Source organism: Sinocyclocheilus anshuiensis, unplaced genomic scaffold, assembly GCF_001515605.1.
Source record: "Sinocyclocheilus anshuiensis isolate Anshui unplaced genomic scaffold, SAMN03320099.WGS_v1.1 scaffold1460, whole genome shotgun sequence".
Taxonomy (NCBI): Eukaryota; Metazoa; Chordata; class Actinopteri; order Cypriniformes; family Cyprinidae; genus Sinocyclocheilus; species Sinocyclocheilus anshuiensis.
In genome coordinates, this window is record NW_015542407.1 from 176,440 (window position 1) to 194,022 (window position 17,583).

Consider the following 17,583-nt stretch of genomic DNA (forward strand, 5'->3'; position numbering starts at 1 on the left):
TCCCACATTTCTCCAGCACGTCTCTGAGCTCCTCCTCGCTATGCAGATCCATCTGATTTGGAATCAGACGACCCTCATGGATCAGACGCACCAGAACAGATGGGTCCCCTGAAACACACACACACACACATGTAAAGAGAATAATGCTGAAACCAAGCATTAAAGTGCCAAGTCACCTTTATAATAAAGCCTGACATATGACATAACAGTCTGAAAAATCCACTGAAATGGAAGTTTATTGAACCTTTAGTCAAAATATTAAAAAAAAGGTTTGCACGTGTGTTTTATGTTTTGTATCATATTTGATCCATCAAGTTTTTATGCCTCATATAGTCTAATATAGTGAGAATATGGATGAAAAAAACAGCTCAATTTTATTGCAATTTGGTGCAGATGCTGATATTTATATGGACAAAAAGATGAAAGTCTGATTGTAAAGCAAATCAATGAGATCTTTATAACAGTATAGCAGATACTTACATAAAATGATATAAATATCAGTCGTCACTCTATATCTCCAATAATATGTCTTATTAAGATATTTAAGATAGCTGATAAGATGAGATAGTAAGATAGTTGTTCCTTCAAGATGGCGCTGCATATGGCTGCCTCGGTGAGGAGCTCTCCAGTTGTTTTAATGTTTTTGTTAGTTTTTCAAACACAATAAGTTTTACCAGGGATGAGCTGCTGAAACTACTTCTGCTCTACCGAATAAATAAGGACTTTTCAAACTCTGCTGCTCTGTGTTTCATGGAAACCTGGCTGAATTTCCATTCCGGACAGCGCTTTATATCTGCCAGGCTTCCAGCTGTTCAGAGCGGATCTCGACGCAGAATCAACGAGGAAATCACAGACATAGAGCAACAACACCCGGACTCTGTTATAATCATTCCTGGTGACTTTAAAGCAGCACTATGTAACTTTTTCTGGGTTCAAAATTAGCAAAATGTATATGATGAGCGAGTACATCATGAATGAATCTTCCAAACCGCGTTTTTGTCTTATTCCGAATCACTACGGTACACTTATAATAAATAAGTACTTATATTTGGACTATTGTAGCCTGGTCGGGTCGTCACCGCTGCGGAGTAACACATACCTGCGTGAATCGCCATAGACATAAACTTAGAGAAGTAGCTCCGGTTGGAATGTTCTTCCGCGGGACGTGTGCAGTTCTGTTTATTAACCGCTAGAGCGCCAAGTTACATAGTGCTGCTTTAATAAAGCAAATCTCTCCTGTGAACTGCCAAAATACAGAGAGCATGTTACATGTCCTACCAGAGACAGTAATATACTGGACCACTGTTATACCACAATAAAGGATGCATATCACTCTGTCCCACAGGCAGCTTTGGGGCTCTCTGATCACCGTCTGGTTCATGTTATACCGACCTACAGGCAGAAACTGAAACAAGCCGGTGTGACACCAGCCTATCTGAAAACCTGTGCTGACCTCCATCTTTTCACAGATCTTCATCAGATCACTGGAGCTGTGCGAAGTCCCTTCCTGCTTCAAACACTCCACCATCATCCCCATCCCAAACAAACCCAAAATCACAGGACTTAATGACTACAGTACAGACCTGTTGCATTAACATCTGAGGTCATGAAGTCGTTTGAGAGACTGGTGTTGGCTTATCTGCAGGACATCACTGGACCCTTACTGGACCCCCTGCAGTTTGCTTATCGAGCAAACAGGTCAGTGCATGATGCAGTCAACATGGGAGTGCATTATATCCTACAGCATCTGGACAAACCAGGGACTTCTGTGAGGAACCTGTTTGTAGACCTCAGTTCAGCCTATCATCCCAAACCAGCACAGCCGTCATTTCAGCAGCTCTTTCTGATTTTGATTCTAAATGCTTAGTTTGATGATCAAAACATACAATGCGATGATGACTGAGAGATGAACTAATAAATGTTCCTCAAAAGCCTGATGATCATATTTGACACTCACTGATTGTCTGGATAATCAAGTAAAGCTAAGTTGCTTCAGTCTATCAAGTGTTCATCATGAAATATATTTGAAGTAAAAAAAAAAAAAGTGTGAAGACACGTGAAGCACGAGCTGAAGGTGGACGTTTGTATAATTATACTAATAGGACTTTTACTTCCTAAAAAAGTCTAACCTATCAATCAGACGACAGAAGTTTCGATCATGTTGATCATTTAGAGGCCTTAGTTAAACTCGTCACTCAGTACCTCTGAGCTGCATGTCAGATGTGATTTTGTCTTTCTCGGTGTTGATGACGGTGGTGTTTCTCATGAGAGGAGGGATGAACGGGGCGATGATAGAGGCGTCAAAGCGTGTGATGGGAAAGCTGGAGGGAAACGCTGCCTGTTCCAGCGCCTCGTTCTCCATCGTCAGCCAAAACTCGTCAACGTGGACCTCATCTGTCGCCTGGAAATCAGGCCATGTGAACTACAGAGAGAGAAGAACAGTCATTTATCTAAATGTCTTGAGTTACTGTGCTATATTTGACCTTATTACAGTTTTAGTTATTTCAGTATTACTTATGCATTTTATATTTACATAGTATAGTATTATAGTATATTATTATTTTGGATTAGATTTTATTTTTATTTTATTATTATTTATTTTTTAAATATTTCTATTAGTGTTCATTTATATTAATACATTAAATTATATTGAATTTTACTTTTAAATCATTTTAGTATTTCAGCGTATTTCATTTACTGTAGTTTTGAGTTTTTCATCTACTATTTATATTTAAATTTATATATTAATTTAAATTTTAATAAAATAAATTTCATTTTTTTATATTTTGTTTTATTTCAGTTAACCTTTACTTTATTTCAAATAATGATTTTTTTTTTTTAAGTTTTGAAACTATAATAGTATCTTATTAATAGTAATATAAGATTGCCGTTACCTCCACGTTTTTGAGCAGTAACACGTTGTTGGAGTTGCGTTGTGCGATCTCCAGTTTGGGAGCGATGCCGCACACGCCACAGATCATGTCGTTATAGTCTCGAACCGTCAGACACTCAAACGCCCAGTAACCGCTGCAGAACAGGTCCTGAACACACGACAGCTGATCCGAGCTCAACGCGCCGTCTGAACCACACACAGAGAGACACGTTAACCTCACGCACACGCTCAGTAGATGAGAGATGAGGATGAGGAGGATGAAGCACCTGTGAGCGTCAGTGAGTGTTTGATTATACTGAGAGCGGCGTGTGCAGGTTCATCGCCCAGTCTGATCTGATGTCTCATCTTAAAGAACAAATCCAGCGTCACCAGCAGCTTATTACCCACGTTAAACAGACCTGAGAAAAACAAACACACTGAAACACAAACTGCAGTAATACATATCAACAGGTTGCATCAATGTTAGATTTTAGTATTGAGATACCTTTGTTTTTTTTTTTTAGTGTGTGTGAATTTTTTTGTGAGTTTTTATTTTCATATTTTCTGTTTTCGTTTTAATTAGACTTTTTGTTGTGTTTTGTCATTTTTATTCTTTTTTTTTTTAAATGTCATTTTAATTTTAGTTAACATTTTTGTAATATTGTTGTGTGTGGGTTTTTTTGTGTTCTTAATGGTTTTTGTTTGTTTGTTTTGTTTATTTATTAATTTATTAAACAGCATTTTTAGTAAGTTTTGATTTTCATGTTTTCTGTTTTTTTTTTTTTTTATGTTTTACTCATTTTGTTGTTTTTGTCATTTTAAATATTTTCTTTTAAATATGCCTATATCGTTTTTATAAAAAAAAAAATTTATTTGAATGAGCTTTTATTTCCATATTTCTGCTTTCATTTTAATTTCAGTTAAAGTTTTAGTAATTTGTTGTTTTTGTCATTTTTTATTATTATTATTATTTTATTTTTTTATGTCTATGGATACATTTTTTGTTCATTTTTTATTTAAGTTTCAGTTATCTTAGTACATCAAGTTAAATTAAATGAAAATGAAAAATGCTGCCATGGCAAATAGCTGAAATAAAATAAGTTGAAGGATTTGTATTTATTTATTTTTTCATTTTATTTTATATCAGTTAACATTTATTTTATTTCAAGTTTTAGTAATTTTGTTGTGTGCTTTTTGTCATTTATATTATTATTTTTTTATATACTAAATATATCTATATATTTTTTACTAACTTACTTTTTTAGTTTTAATAATTTTAGTACTTCAAGTTAAACTAAACAAAAATTAGAAATGTTGCCTTGGCAAATAATTGAAATTAAATAAGTTTAGTTTTTTTTTTTTCGTTTTTTACTTTATTTTATTTATATAAAAGCATCTGAAGAAATTATATAAAAAGTATATTTAACATCAGACTTAATGACAAATGAACATATTTTCGTGTGCGTGTGTGTGTTTTTACCCGGGTGCAGGTCTGTGAAACTGTGTATGGCCAGACACTGGAGATTCGTACAGACTTTCAGCTGTAGAGTGACGGGACGAATCAAGCACTCCATCAACAACCAGCATTCCTCCAACCCCGCAAGCGAACTAAAAAATACAAAACAACAACAACACAACATGTAAATCTCCATCTGAGAACATGAGTTCTGTCTGATCAGTCTGCTCTCACCTCTGGTCTCCTTTGAGCAGTGGATGTTGACACAGACTGCAGTGCGTGGCCGCCGGCTCGTAGAAGCTCGGCCATCCGCTGGTCTCCTCGGTGTGCTTCTGCTGGCCGTTGAGCTGCTGTATGAGGCTGAAGACATCCTGTAGCTCGCTCTCGCTCTCGGGGAACTGCAGACAGGAGCGCAGCAGACTGACGGTGGAGTGACGCTGCTGCTCTTTCTGAGCGCCGCTCAGAGGCTGAGACACGTCCCACAGAACCGCAGACAAGCACACATCCTCAGCGGACGGCTGGAGAAAACACACACACACAACCAGAGAAAACACAATTTCAGTTCAGTTTAAATGAACCTTAACAATGCAAAACTCCTCTTACAGTCCACTGAGACTAGAGCTGAAACCAGTTATTATAATTAAAACTAAAACCATAATGAAATGTGGCCATAAAACCATTTTATTATTTGAAATAAAATTAACTGAAATAAAATAAAATATAAAAAAATTTACTTATTTTATTTCGGTTAGTTGCCAACATTTCTCATTTTTGTTAAGTGACAAAAACTGACATATTAAAAATCCCTAATAAAAATGACAAAAATAAAATTAAACTTGGATAAAAATATAAGAGGTTATTTTAACGCAGCTAGTTCAAGGCAACATTTTGTTTAGGGTATCTTAATTTAAAACTGTTAGTAAAAACTATATAGATATATTTAAAGAAAAGATGACAAAAAAAAACAATCAAAATCACAAAAAACACAACAAAATTGCTAAAACTTGTTAACTGAAATAACATAAAATATAAAAACATTTAATTTCAGTTATTTGCCAAGGCAGCACTTCTAATTTTTGTGTAGATTAACCTGATGTACTAAAAAACTATATAGACATAATTAAATAAACATAATAAAAACGTAAAAAAAAAAAAAAACACTACTAAAACTTGGAATAAAATAAACAACTACTAAAATACAATATAAACAACTTATTTAAATTCAGCTAGTTGCCAAGGTATTTTCTTATTCTAAAATTATTAAAACTATCTGTTAGTAAAAACTGCGTAGACATATGTAAAAATAAATAAATAAAAGTGACAAAAACACAACAAAATTACTAAAACTTTTATCAAAATGAAAATATCAAGATAAAAAGTAATTCAAAATACTAATGGAAAAAATAATAGTTTATTGATGATACTAAAATAACACTATTCAGATGGGATTTTTTCAACTAAATTTGAGTTACTAGTATTGGTTTAAGTTGACTGTCGGCTGTGCTGTGAGTGCTGGAACTAACAGTGAGTTTGTTCTTCTTGGTGGGTTTGTTGGTGAGTTCACAGCCGCAGGTCGGACAGTGTTGAGGTTTGTGTCTGTTCTTATAGACGTAATCACACGCGGGATTCTTACATCGACCGCGACCTCTCGCTGTAGACAAACCCAGAGCCTGAGGAACAGAAAAATACATAGAGAACTGAGCAACAGTCACCAGACTAAATACTGAACCTGTACTACATCGCAAACACAGAGAAACACAAATATGCTCAAACGTTTGTTCTCTAAATGCTTGAGTTGTCTGTCTCAGCAGTGTGTGAACACTCACTAGGGAGGATCCAGCTGTCTTCTTGTAGGGCAGCATGGAGAGGATCTTGACGCCGTTGTCTGTGATGATGTACTGGTTACTGCTGACCGTGATGGGCTTCTGAAATCACAGGCAAACAGCTTTTACCATGTATCACACACACCAGACTCAAATCATTCTAATCATCTCAGATTATTATTATTATTAGATTATTTTTATTATTATTATTATTATTGTTGTTATTTTTATTGTTAGTTTTATTATCTCAGATTGTTACTTTGTATTAATTTATTATTATTATTATTGTTGCTGTATTATTATTATAATTACTGTAGTATTGTTATTATTTTGTTATTTTTTTCTTATCATTATTATTGTTGTTTTTATTACTTTATTATTCTATCAGATAATTACTGTTGTTGTTATATTTATTACTTTATTATTCTCTCAGATTATTTTTACTCTTCTCTCAGATTATTATTATTATTTTGTATTATTTCAATTGTTCTTGTTATTTTTATTCTTCTCTCAGATTATTATTATTATTTTGTATTATTTCTATTGTTCTTGTTATTTTTATTATTCTCTCAGATTATTATTATTATTTTGTATTATTTCTATTGTTCTTGTTATTTTTATTATTCTCTCAGATTATTATTATTATTTCTATTATTTCTATTGTTCTTGTTATTTTTATTATTCTCTCAGATTATTATTATTATTTCTATTATTTCTATTGTTCTTGTTATTTTTATTATTCTCTCAGATTATTATTATTATTTCTATTATTTCTATTGTTCTTGTTATTTTTATTATTCTCTCAGATTATTATTATTATTTTGTATTATTTCTATTGTTCTTGTTATTTTTATTATTCTCTCAGATTATTATTATTATTTTGTATTATTTCTATTGTTCTTCTTATTTTTATTCTTCTCTCAGATTATTATTATTATTTTGTATTATTTCTATTGTTCTTCTTATTTTTATTCTTCTCTCAGATTATTATTATTATTTTGTATTATTTCTATTGTTCTTCTTATTTTTATTCTTCTCTCAGATTATTATTATTATTTTGTATTATTTCTATTGTTCTTCTTATTTTTATTCTTCTCTCAGATTATTATTATTATTTTGTATTATTTCTATTGTTCTTGTTATTTTTATTATTCTCTCAGATTATTATTATTATTTGTATTATTTCTATTGTTCTTGTTATTTTTATTATTCTCTCAGATTATTATTATTATTTGTATTATTTCTATTGTTCTTGTTATTTTTATTATTCTCTCAGATTATTATTATTATTTGTATTATTTCTATTGTTCTTGTTATTTTTATTATTCTCTCAGATTATTATTATTATTTGTATTATTTCTATTGTTCTTGTTATTTTTATTATTCTCTCAGATTATTATTATTATTTGTATTATTTCTATTGTTCTTGTTATTTTTATTATTCTCTCAGATTATTATTATTATTTTGTATTATTTCTATTGTTCTTGTTATTTTTATTATTCTCTCAGATTATTATTATTATTTTGTATTATTTCTATTGTTCTTGTTATTTTTATTATTCTCTCAGATTATTATTATTATTTTGTATTATTTCTATTGTTCTTGTTATTTTTATTATTCTCTCAGATTATTATTATTATTTTGTATTATTTCTATTGTTCTTGTTATTTTTATTATTCTCTCAGATTATTATTATTATTTTGTATTATTTCTATTGTTCTTGTTATTTTTATTATTCTCTCAGATTATTATTATTATTTTGTATTATTTCTATTGTTCTTGTTATTTTTATTATTCTCTCAGATTATTATTATTATTTTGTATTATTTCTATTGTTCTTGTTATTTTTATTATTCTCTCAGATTATTATTATTATTTTGTATTATTTCTATTGTTCTTGTTATTTTTATTATTCTCTCAGATTATTATTATTATTTTGTATTATTTCTATTGTTCTTGTTATTTTTATTATTCTCTCAGATTATTATTATTATTTTGTATTATTTCTATTGTTCTTGTTATTTTTATTATTCTCTCAGATTATTATTATTATTTTGTATTATTTCTATTGTTCTTGTTATTTTTATTATTCTCTCAGATTATTATTATTATTTTGTATTATTTCTATTGTTCTTGTTATTTTTATTATTCTCTCAGATTATTATTATTATTTTGTATTATTTCTATTGTTCTTGTTATTTTTATTATTCTCTCAGATTATTATTATTATTTTGTATTATTTCTATTGTTCTTGTTATTTTTATTATTCTCTCAGATTATTATTATTATTTTGTATTATTTCTATTGTTCTTGTTATTTTTATTATTCTCTCAGATTATTATTATTATTTTGTATTATTTCTATTGTTCTTGTTATTTTTATTATTCTCTCAGATTATTATTATTATTTTGTATTATTTCTATTGTTCTTGTTATTTTTATTATTCTCTCAGATTATTATTATTATTTTGTATTATTTCTATTGTTCTTGTTATTTTTATTATTCTCTCAGATTATTATTATTATTTTGTATTATTTCTATTGTTCTTGTTATTTTTATTATTCTCTCAGATTATTATTATTATTTTGTATTATTTCTATTGTTCTTGTTATTTTTATTATTCTCTCAGATTATTATTATTATTTTGTATTATTTCTATTGTTCTTGTTATTTTTATTATTCTCTCAGATTATTATTATTATTTTGTATTATTTCTATTGTTCTTGTTATTTTTATTATTCTCTCAGATTATTATTATTATTTTGTATTATTTCTATTGTTCTTGTTATTTTTATTATTCTCTCAGATTATTATTATTATTTTGTATTATTTCTATTGTTCTTGTTATTTTTATTATTCTCTCAGATTATTATTATTATTTTGTATTATTTCTATTGTTCTTGTTATTTTTATTATTCTCTCAGATTATTATTATTTTAAAGCAGCACTATGTAACTTTTTCTGGGTTCAAAATTAGCAAAATGTATATGATGAGCGAGTACATCATGAATGAATCTTCCAAACCGCGTTTTTGTCTTATTCCGAATCACTACGGTACACTTATAATAAATAAGTACTTATATTTGGACTATTGTAGCCTGGTCGGGTCGTCACCGCTGCGGAGTAACACATACCTGCGTGAATCGCCATAGACATAAACTTAGAGAAGTAGCTCCGGTTGGAATGTTCTTCCGCGGGACGTGTGCAGTTCTGTTTATTAACCGCTAGAGCGCCAAGTTACATAGTGCTGCTTTAATAAAGCAAATCTCTCCTGTGAACTGCCAAAATACAGAGAGCATGTTACATGTCCTACCAGAGACAGTAATATACTGGACCACTGTTATACCACAATAAAGGATGCATATCACTCTGTCCCACAGGCAGCTTTGGGGCTCTCTGATCACCGTCTGGTTCATGTTATACCGACCTACAGGCAGAAACTGAAACAAGCCGGTGTGACACCAGCCTATCTGAAAACCTGTGCTGACCTCCATCTTTTCACAGATCTTCATCAGATCACTGGAGCTGTGCGAAGTCCCTTCCTGCTTCAAACACTCCACCATCATCCCCATCCCAAACAAACCCAAAATCACAGGACTTAATGACTACAGTACAGACCTGTTGCATTAACATCTGAGGTCATGAAGTCGTTTGAGAGACTGGTGTTGGCTTATCTGCAGGACATCACTGGACCCTTACTGGACCCCCTGCAGTTTGCTTATCGAGCAAACAGGTCAGTGCATGATGCAGTCAACATGGGAGTGCATTATATCCTACAGCATCTGGACAAACCAGGGACTTCTGTGAGGAACCTGTTTGTAGACCTCAGTTCAGCCTATCATCCCAAACCAGCACAGCCGTCATTTCAGCAGCTCTTTCTGATTTTGATTCTAAATGCTTAGTTTGATGATCAAAACATACAATGCGATGATGACTGAGAGATGAACTAATAAATGTTCCTCAAAAGCCTGATGATCATATTTGACACTCACTGATTGTCTGGATAATCAAGTAAAGCTAAGTTGCTTCAGTCTATCAAGTGTTCATCATGAAATATATTTGAAGTAAAAAAAAAAAAAGTGTGAAGACACGTGAAGCACGAGCTGAAGGTGGACGTTTGTATAATTATACTAATAGGACTTTTACTTCCTAAAAAAGTCTAACCTATCAATCAGACGACAGAAGTTTCGATCATGTTGATCATTTAGAGGCCTTAGTTAAACTCGTCACTCAGTACCTCTGAGCTGCATGTCAGATGTGATTTTGTCTTTCTCGGTGTTGATGACGGTGGTGTTTCTCATGAGAGGAGGGATGAACGGGGCGATGATAGAGGCGTCAAAGCGTGTGATGGGAAAGCTGGAGGGAAACGCTGCCTGTTCCAGCGCCTCGTTCTCCATCGTCAGCCAAAACTCGTCAACGTGGACCTCATCTGTCGCCTGGAAATCAGGCCATGTGAACTACAGAGAGAGAAGAACAGTCATTTATCTAAATGTCTTGAGTTACTGTGCTATATTTGACCTTATTACAGTTTTAGTTATTTCAGTATTACTTATGCATTTTATATTTACATAGTATAGTATTATAGTATATTATTATTTTGGATTAGATTTTATTTTTATTTTATTATTATTTATTTTTTAAATATTTCTATTAGTGTTCATTTATATTAATACATTAAATTATATTGAATTTTACTTTTAAATCATTTTAGTATTTCAGCGTATTTCATTTACTGTAGTTTTGAGTTTTTCATCTACTATTTATATTTAAATTTATATATTAATTTAAATTTTAATAAAATAAATTTCATTTTTTTATATTTTGTTTTATTTCAGTTAACCTTTACTTTATTTCAAATAATGATTTTTTTTTTTTAAGTTTTGAAACTATAATAGTATCTTATTAATAGTAATATAAGATTGCCGTTACCTCCACGTTTTTGAGCAGTAACACGTTGTTGGAGTTGCGTTGTGCGATCTCCAGTTTGGGAGCGATGCCGCACACGCCACAGATCATGTCGTTATAGTCTCGAACCGTCAGACACTCAAACGCCCAGTAACCGCTGCAGAACAGGTCCTGAACACACGACAGCTGATCCGAGCTCAACGCGCCGTCTGAACCACACACAGAGAGACACGTTAACCTCACGCACACGCTCAGTAGATGAGAGATGAGGATGAGGAGGATGAAGCACCTGTGAGCGTCAGTGAGTGTTTGATTATACTGAGAGCGGCGTGTGCAGGTTCATCGCCCAGTCTGATCTGATGTCTCATCTTAAAGAACAAATCCAGCGTCACCAGCAGCTTATTACCCACGTTAAACAGACCTGAGAAAAACAAACACACTGAAACACAAACTGCAGTAATACATATCAACAGGTTGCATCAATGTTAGATTTTAGTATTGAGATACCTTTGTTTTTTTTTTTTAGTGTGTGTGAATTTTTTTGTGAGTTTTTATTTTCATATTTTCTGTTTTCGTTTTAATTAGACTTTTTGTTGTGTTTTGTCATTTTTATTCTTTTTTTTTTTAAATGTCATTTTAATTTTAGTTAACATTTTTGTAATATTGTTGTGTGTGGGTTTTTTTGTGTTCTTAATGGTTTTTGTTTGTTTGTTTTGTTTATTTATTAATTTATTAAACAGCATTTTTAGTAAGTTTTGATTTTCATGTTTTCTGTTTTTTTTTTTTTTTTTATGTTTTACTCATTTTGTTGTTTTTGTCATTTTAAATATTTTCTTTTAAATATGCCTATATCGTTTTTATAAAAAAAAAAAATTATTTGAATGAGCTTTTATTTCCATATTTCTGCTTTCATTTTAATTTCAGTTAAAGTTTTAGTAATTTGTTGTTTTTGTCATTTTTTATTATTATTATTATTTTATTTTTTTATGTCTATGGATACATTTTTTGTTCATTTTTTATTTAAGTTTCAGTTATCTTAGTACATCAAGTTAAATTAAATGAAAATGAAAAATGCTGCCATGGCAAATAGCTGAAATAAAATAAGTTGAAGGATTTGTATTTATTTATTTTTTCATTTTATTTTATATCAGTTAACATTTATTTTATTTCAAGTTTTAGTAATTTTGTTGTGTGCTTTTTGTCATTTATATTATTATTTTTTTATATACTAAATATATCTATATATTTTTTACTAACTTACTTTTTTAGTTTTAATAATTTTAGTACTTCAAGTTAAACTAAACAAAAATTAGAAATGTTGCCTTGGCAAATAATTGAAATTAAATAAGTTTAGTTTTTTTTTTTCGTTTTTTACTTTTATTTATTTATATAAAAGCATCTGAAGAAATTATATAAAAAGTATATTTAACATCATACTTTATTTTATTTATATAAAAGCATCTGAAGAAATTATATAAAAAGTATATTTAACATCAGACTTAATGACAAATGAACATATTTTCGTGTGCGTGTGTGTGTTTTTACCCGGGTGCAGGTCTGTGAAACTGTGTATGGCCAGACACTGGAGATTCGTACAGACTTTCAGCTGTAGAGTGACGGGACGAATCAAGCACTCCATCAACAACCAGCATTCCTCCAACCCCGCAAGCGAACTAAAAAATACAAAACAACAACAACACAACATGTAAATCTCCATCTGAGAACATGAGTTCTGTCTGATCAGTCTGCTCTCACCTCTGGTCTCCTTTGAGCAGTGGATGTTGACACAGACTGCAGTGCGTGGCCGCCGGCTCGTAGAAGCTCGGCCATCCGCTGGTCTCCTCGGTGTGCTTCTGCTGGCCGTTGAGCTGCTGTATGAGGCTGAAGACATCCTGTAGCTCGCTCTCGCTCTCGGGGAACTGCAGACAGGAGCGCAGCAGACTGACGGTGGAGTGACGCTGCTGCTCTTTCTGAGCGCCGCTCAGAGGCTGAGACACGTCCCACAGAACCGCAGACAAGCACACATCCTCAGCGGACGGCTGGAGAAAACACACACACACAACCAGAGAAAACACAATTTCAGTTCAGTTTAAATGAACCTTAACAATGCAAAACTCCTCTTACAGTCCACTGAGACTAGAGCTGAAACCAGTTATTATAATTAAAACTAAAACCATAATGAAATGTGGCCATAAAACCATTTTATTATTTGAAATAAAATTAACTGAAATAAAATAAAATATAAAAAAATTTACTTATTTTATTTCGGTTAGTTGCCAACATTTCTCATTTTTGTTAAGTGACAAAAACTGACATATTAAAAATCCCTAATAAAAATGACAAAAATAAAATTAAACTTGGATAAAAATATAAGAGGTTATTTTAACGCAGCTAGTTCAAGGCAACATTTTGTTTAGGGTATCTTAATTTAAAACTGTTAGTAAAAACTATATAGATATATTTAAAGAAAAGATGACAAAAAAAAACAATCAAAATCACAAAAAACACAACAAAATTGCTAAAACTTGTTAACTGAAATAACATAAAATATAAAAACATTTAATTTCAGTTATTTGCCAAGGCAGCACTTCTAATTTTTGTGTAGATTAACCTGATGTACTAAAAAACTATATAGACATAATTAAATAAACATAATAAAAACGTAAAAAAAAAAAAAAACACTACTAAAACTTGGAATAAAATAAACAACTACTAAAATACAATATAAACAACTTATTTAAATTCAGCTAGTTGCCAAGGTATTTTCTTATTCTAAAATTATTAAAACTATGTTAGTAAAAACTGCGTAGACATATGTAAAAATAAATAAATAAAAGTGACAAAAACAACAAAATTACTAAAACTTTTATCAAAATGAAAATATCAAGATAAAAAGTAATTCAAAATACTAATGGAAAAAATAATAGTTTATTGATGATACTAAAATAACACTATTCAGATGGGATTTTTTCAACTAAATTTGAGTTACTAGTATTGGTTTAAGTTGACTGTCGGCTGTGCTGTGAGTGCTGGAACTAACAGTGAGTTTGTTCTTCTTGGTGGGTTTGTTGGTGAGTTCACAGCCGCAGGTCGGACAGTGTTGAGGTTTGTGTCTGTTCTTATAGACGTAATCACACGCGGGATTCTTACATCGACCGCGACCTCTCGCTGTAGACAAACCCAGAGCCTGAGGAACAGAAAAATACATAGAGAACTGAGCAACAGTCACCAGACTAAATACTGAACCTGTACTACATCGCAAACACAGAGAAACACAAATATGCTCAAACGTTTGTTCTCTAAATGCTTGAGTTGTCTGTCTCAGCAGTGTGTGAACACTCACTAGGGAGGATCCAGCTGTCTTCTTGTAGGGCAGCATGGAGAGGATCTTGACGCCGTTGTCTGTGATTCTTATTCTAAAATTATTAAAACTATCTGTTAGTAAAAACTGCGTAGACATATGTAAAAATAAATAAATAAAAGTGACAAAAACACAACAAAATTACTAAAACTTTTATCAAAATGAAAATATCAAGATAAAAAGTAATTCAAAATACTAATGGAAAAAATAATAGTTTATTGATGATACTAAAATAACACTATTCAGATGGGATTTTTTCAACTAAATTTGAGTTACTAGTATTGGTTTAAGTTGACTGTCGGCTGTGCTGTGAGTGCTGGAACTAACAGTGAGTTTGTTCTTCTTGGTGGGTTTGTTGGTGAGTTCACAGCCGCAGGTCGGACAGTGTTGAGGTTTGTGTCTGTTCTTATAGACGTAATCACACGCGGGATTCTTACATCGACCGCGACCTCTCGCTGTAGACAAACCCAGAGCCTGAGGAACAGAAAAATACATAGAGAACTGAGCAACAGTCACCAGACTAAATACTGAACCTGTACTACATCGCAAACACAGAGAAACACAAATATGCTCAAACGTTTGTTCTCTAAATGCTTGAGTTGTCTGTCTCAGCAGTGTGTGAACACTCACTAGGGAGGATCCAGCTGTCTTCTTGTAGGGCAGCATGGAGAGGATCTTGACGCCGTTGTCTGTGATGATGTACTGGTTACTGCTGACCGTGATGGGCTTCTGAAATCACAGGCAAACAGCTTTTACCATGTATCACACACACCAGACTCAAATCATTCTAATCATCTCAGATTATTATTATTATTAGATTATTTTTATTATTATTATTATTATTGTTGTTATTTTTATTGTTAGTTTTATTATCTCAGATTGTTACTTTGTATTAATTTATTATTATTATTATTGTTGCTGTATTATTATTATAATTACTGTAGTATTGTTATTATTTTGTTATTTTTTTCTTATCATTATTATTGTTGTTTTTATTACTTTATTATTCTATCAGATAATTACTGTTGTTGTTATATTTATTACTTTATTATTCTCTCAGATTATTTTTACTCTTCTCTCAGATTATTATTATTATTTTGTATTTCTATTGTTGTTGTTATATTTATTACTTTATTATTCTCTCAGATTATTTTTACTCTTCTCTCAGATTATTATTATTATTTTGTATTATTTCTATTGTTCTTGTTATTTTTATTATTCTCTCATATTTGATTGTTCTTTTTTCAGATTATTTTTGTTGTTGTTGTTTTTATGAATGTATTATTCTCTCAGATTATTTTTATTATTTTTATTTTGCATTGTTACTATTACTATTATTACCTTTATTTATTACCATCATAATTCTCTCAGAGTGAAATGTAAGTCAAGTCACCTGTTGTAAGGCACTGGGTGTGATCATGTGACCCAGCTGTTTGAGGGTGCTGGGTTTCAGGCCTGCGATGTGTTCATTGGCTGATGGTTTCACTGGAAACAATAACACAACACATTACACCTCAGAGAGTCAACAGATAATAAGATATGAAGCCCAATGGATATAAACACAAGAACGACAGATCATTAGATGTTTCTCACCAGCTTTGATGACAGTAGCGTCTGATTTGACTTTATCAGGAGGAACCGTGATCCACTGCACCACTGCAGACTGAGCGGCCGTATCTGTCAACATCAGACGCATTTCATTTACATTTTCACTTTCTGCACATGTGCATGAGATCAGGGACTAGTTTAGTGTTTTTAAATAAAGTTTGACTCACTATTCTGTGCGGGAGCTGGAAGAATAGCTCGTATCCGGCGTTTCTGTAAAGCACTGCTGGCTTTTTCTCTCGTGACAACCTGAATTTGACCACCACCCAATGATCTGAAATGAGCAAAACAGACAGCTGAATGAGGAACACCATGACAATAAAATACTCAATACTCTATGCATAATGTGCACTACACACTGTGTGCTGTCCACTATTAAAAAAATAGTATGTGAAACAGTACACAGTATGCAATTATAGACATTTCATACAGTAATACAGGCTATACTTTAGTCACATGATCTCGTTACGCTGCATGTTTAATTCAGCGAGTGCCGCCAATTTATCATTGGGTCATTTTAAATTGTTTATCCAATTTTATGTTCAAATTTTTAGTTGTTGGAAATTTTAGCAGTCGGATTAAGTCAAAAAAGAGATGTTAAAAATCATACAACTATTAAAAATCATTTTCAGTAATTGAAATAAAGCTCAAAATAAAATAAAATATAAATATTAGATGAAAAATATTCATACTGCAGAAAGAGCATGAGTAGTGTGTTATTTGGTTTCTTACAGCACAGCTGTGCATTCGGCGCTCTGCGCTCCATCAGATGTTTTGACAGCGGCTCTATCGAGTGTTTGTTGGGCTGACGCTGCATTCACCCGCTCTCCCTTTCTACGGGCCGCCCTGCGAGCAGCCGCAGTCCCGCCGTCCTGAGCTTTATCTGAAGAGGTTTTCTGAGTAATAACGGAAGCGATTGTCTGCTCTTCTGTCCGTTCTGTGTCTTTTGATGACGTCTCATTAGGGTCTGACGGATGAGGCTTGGAATCATCACACTGTTTTCCTGAAGACGGGTCAGACGTTTTGACCGAGCTTCTCTTAGCCTGTAACAGAGAGAAATACAGTTTGTTTTATATTCCTATATTTTGAGGATTATAATTAGGAATGCAAATTTAAACACATAAGCCACATTATCAGTTCAGGAAGCTTCATATTTCAGGTCATCATTTCCAGACTGCAATTTTAATTTTTTTATATTATAATATATATATATAAACATTTTTGTTAAAGGGGTCATATGATGCGATTTCAATTTTTCCTTTCTCTTTGGAGTGTTACAAGCTCTTGTGCATAAAAAAGATCTGTAAAGTTGCAAAGACTAAAGTCTCAAATCCAAAGAGATATTCTTTATAAAAGTTAAGAGTCAGCCACACCTACCTAAAACGGCTCGTTCTAACACGCCCCCACATAACTACCTCACTATGTGGGAAGATTTGCATAACGCCGCCCAAATGTTCACGCAAAGAAAGTAAGGCGTAACTTTTATTCTCGCTGTAGTATTTTTGCTGCCGCCATGCCGTGTGTGACGCTGTGTTTCGTTGTGAAAGCGAAACTACTTTG

The 17,583-nt window shown here is 31.9% G+C and overlaps 1 protein-coding gene across 1 annotated transcript in view; it reads right to left on the reverse strand.

The window, feature by feature from the left end:
- The window catches only part of hmgxb3 (HMG box domain containing 3), a 27,410-nt gene that overhangs the window by 3,057 nt on the left and 6,770 nt on the right, over positions 1-17,583 (reverse strand). The window contains exons 7-26 of the mRNA XM_016492290.1: positions 16,756-17,066; positions 16,194-16,297; positions 16,012-16,095; positions 15,812-15,903; positions 15,049-15,147; positions 14,746-14,892; positions 12,813-13,096; positions 12,603-12,730; positions 11,347-11,478; positions 11,082-11,266; positions 10,390-10,609; positions 9,557-9,579; positions 6,155-6,253; positions 5,852-5,998; positions 4,563-4,846; positions 4,353-4,480; positions 3,160-3,291; positions 2,895-3,079; positions 2,203-2,422; positions 1-108 (exon numbers count right to left, since the gene is read on the reverse strand). Coding sequence (XP_016347776.1) covers positions 1-108; positions 2,203-2,422; positions 2,895-3,079; positions 3,160-3,291; positions 4,353-4,480; positions 4,563-4,846; positions 5,852-5,998; positions 6,155-6,253; positions 9,557-9,579; positions 10,390-10,609; positions 11,082-11,266; positions 11,347-11,478; positions 12,603-12,730; positions 12,813-13,096; positions 14,746-14,892; positions 15,049-15,147; positions 15,812-15,903; positions 16,012-16,095; positions 16,194-16,297; positions 16,756-17,066 — 3,112 coding nt within the window. The remainder of the gene's footprint in view (positions 109-2,202; positions 2,423-2,894; positions 3,080-3,159; positions 3,292-4,352; positions 4,481-4,562; positions 4,847-5,851; positions 5,999-6,154; positions 6,254-9,556; positions 9,580-10,389; positions 10,610-11,081; positions 11,267-11,346; positions 11,479-12,602; positions 12,731-12,812; positions 13,097-14,745; positions 14,893-15,048; positions 15,148-15,811; positions 15,904-16,011; positions 16,096-16,193; positions 16,298-16,755; positions 17,067-17,583) is intronic.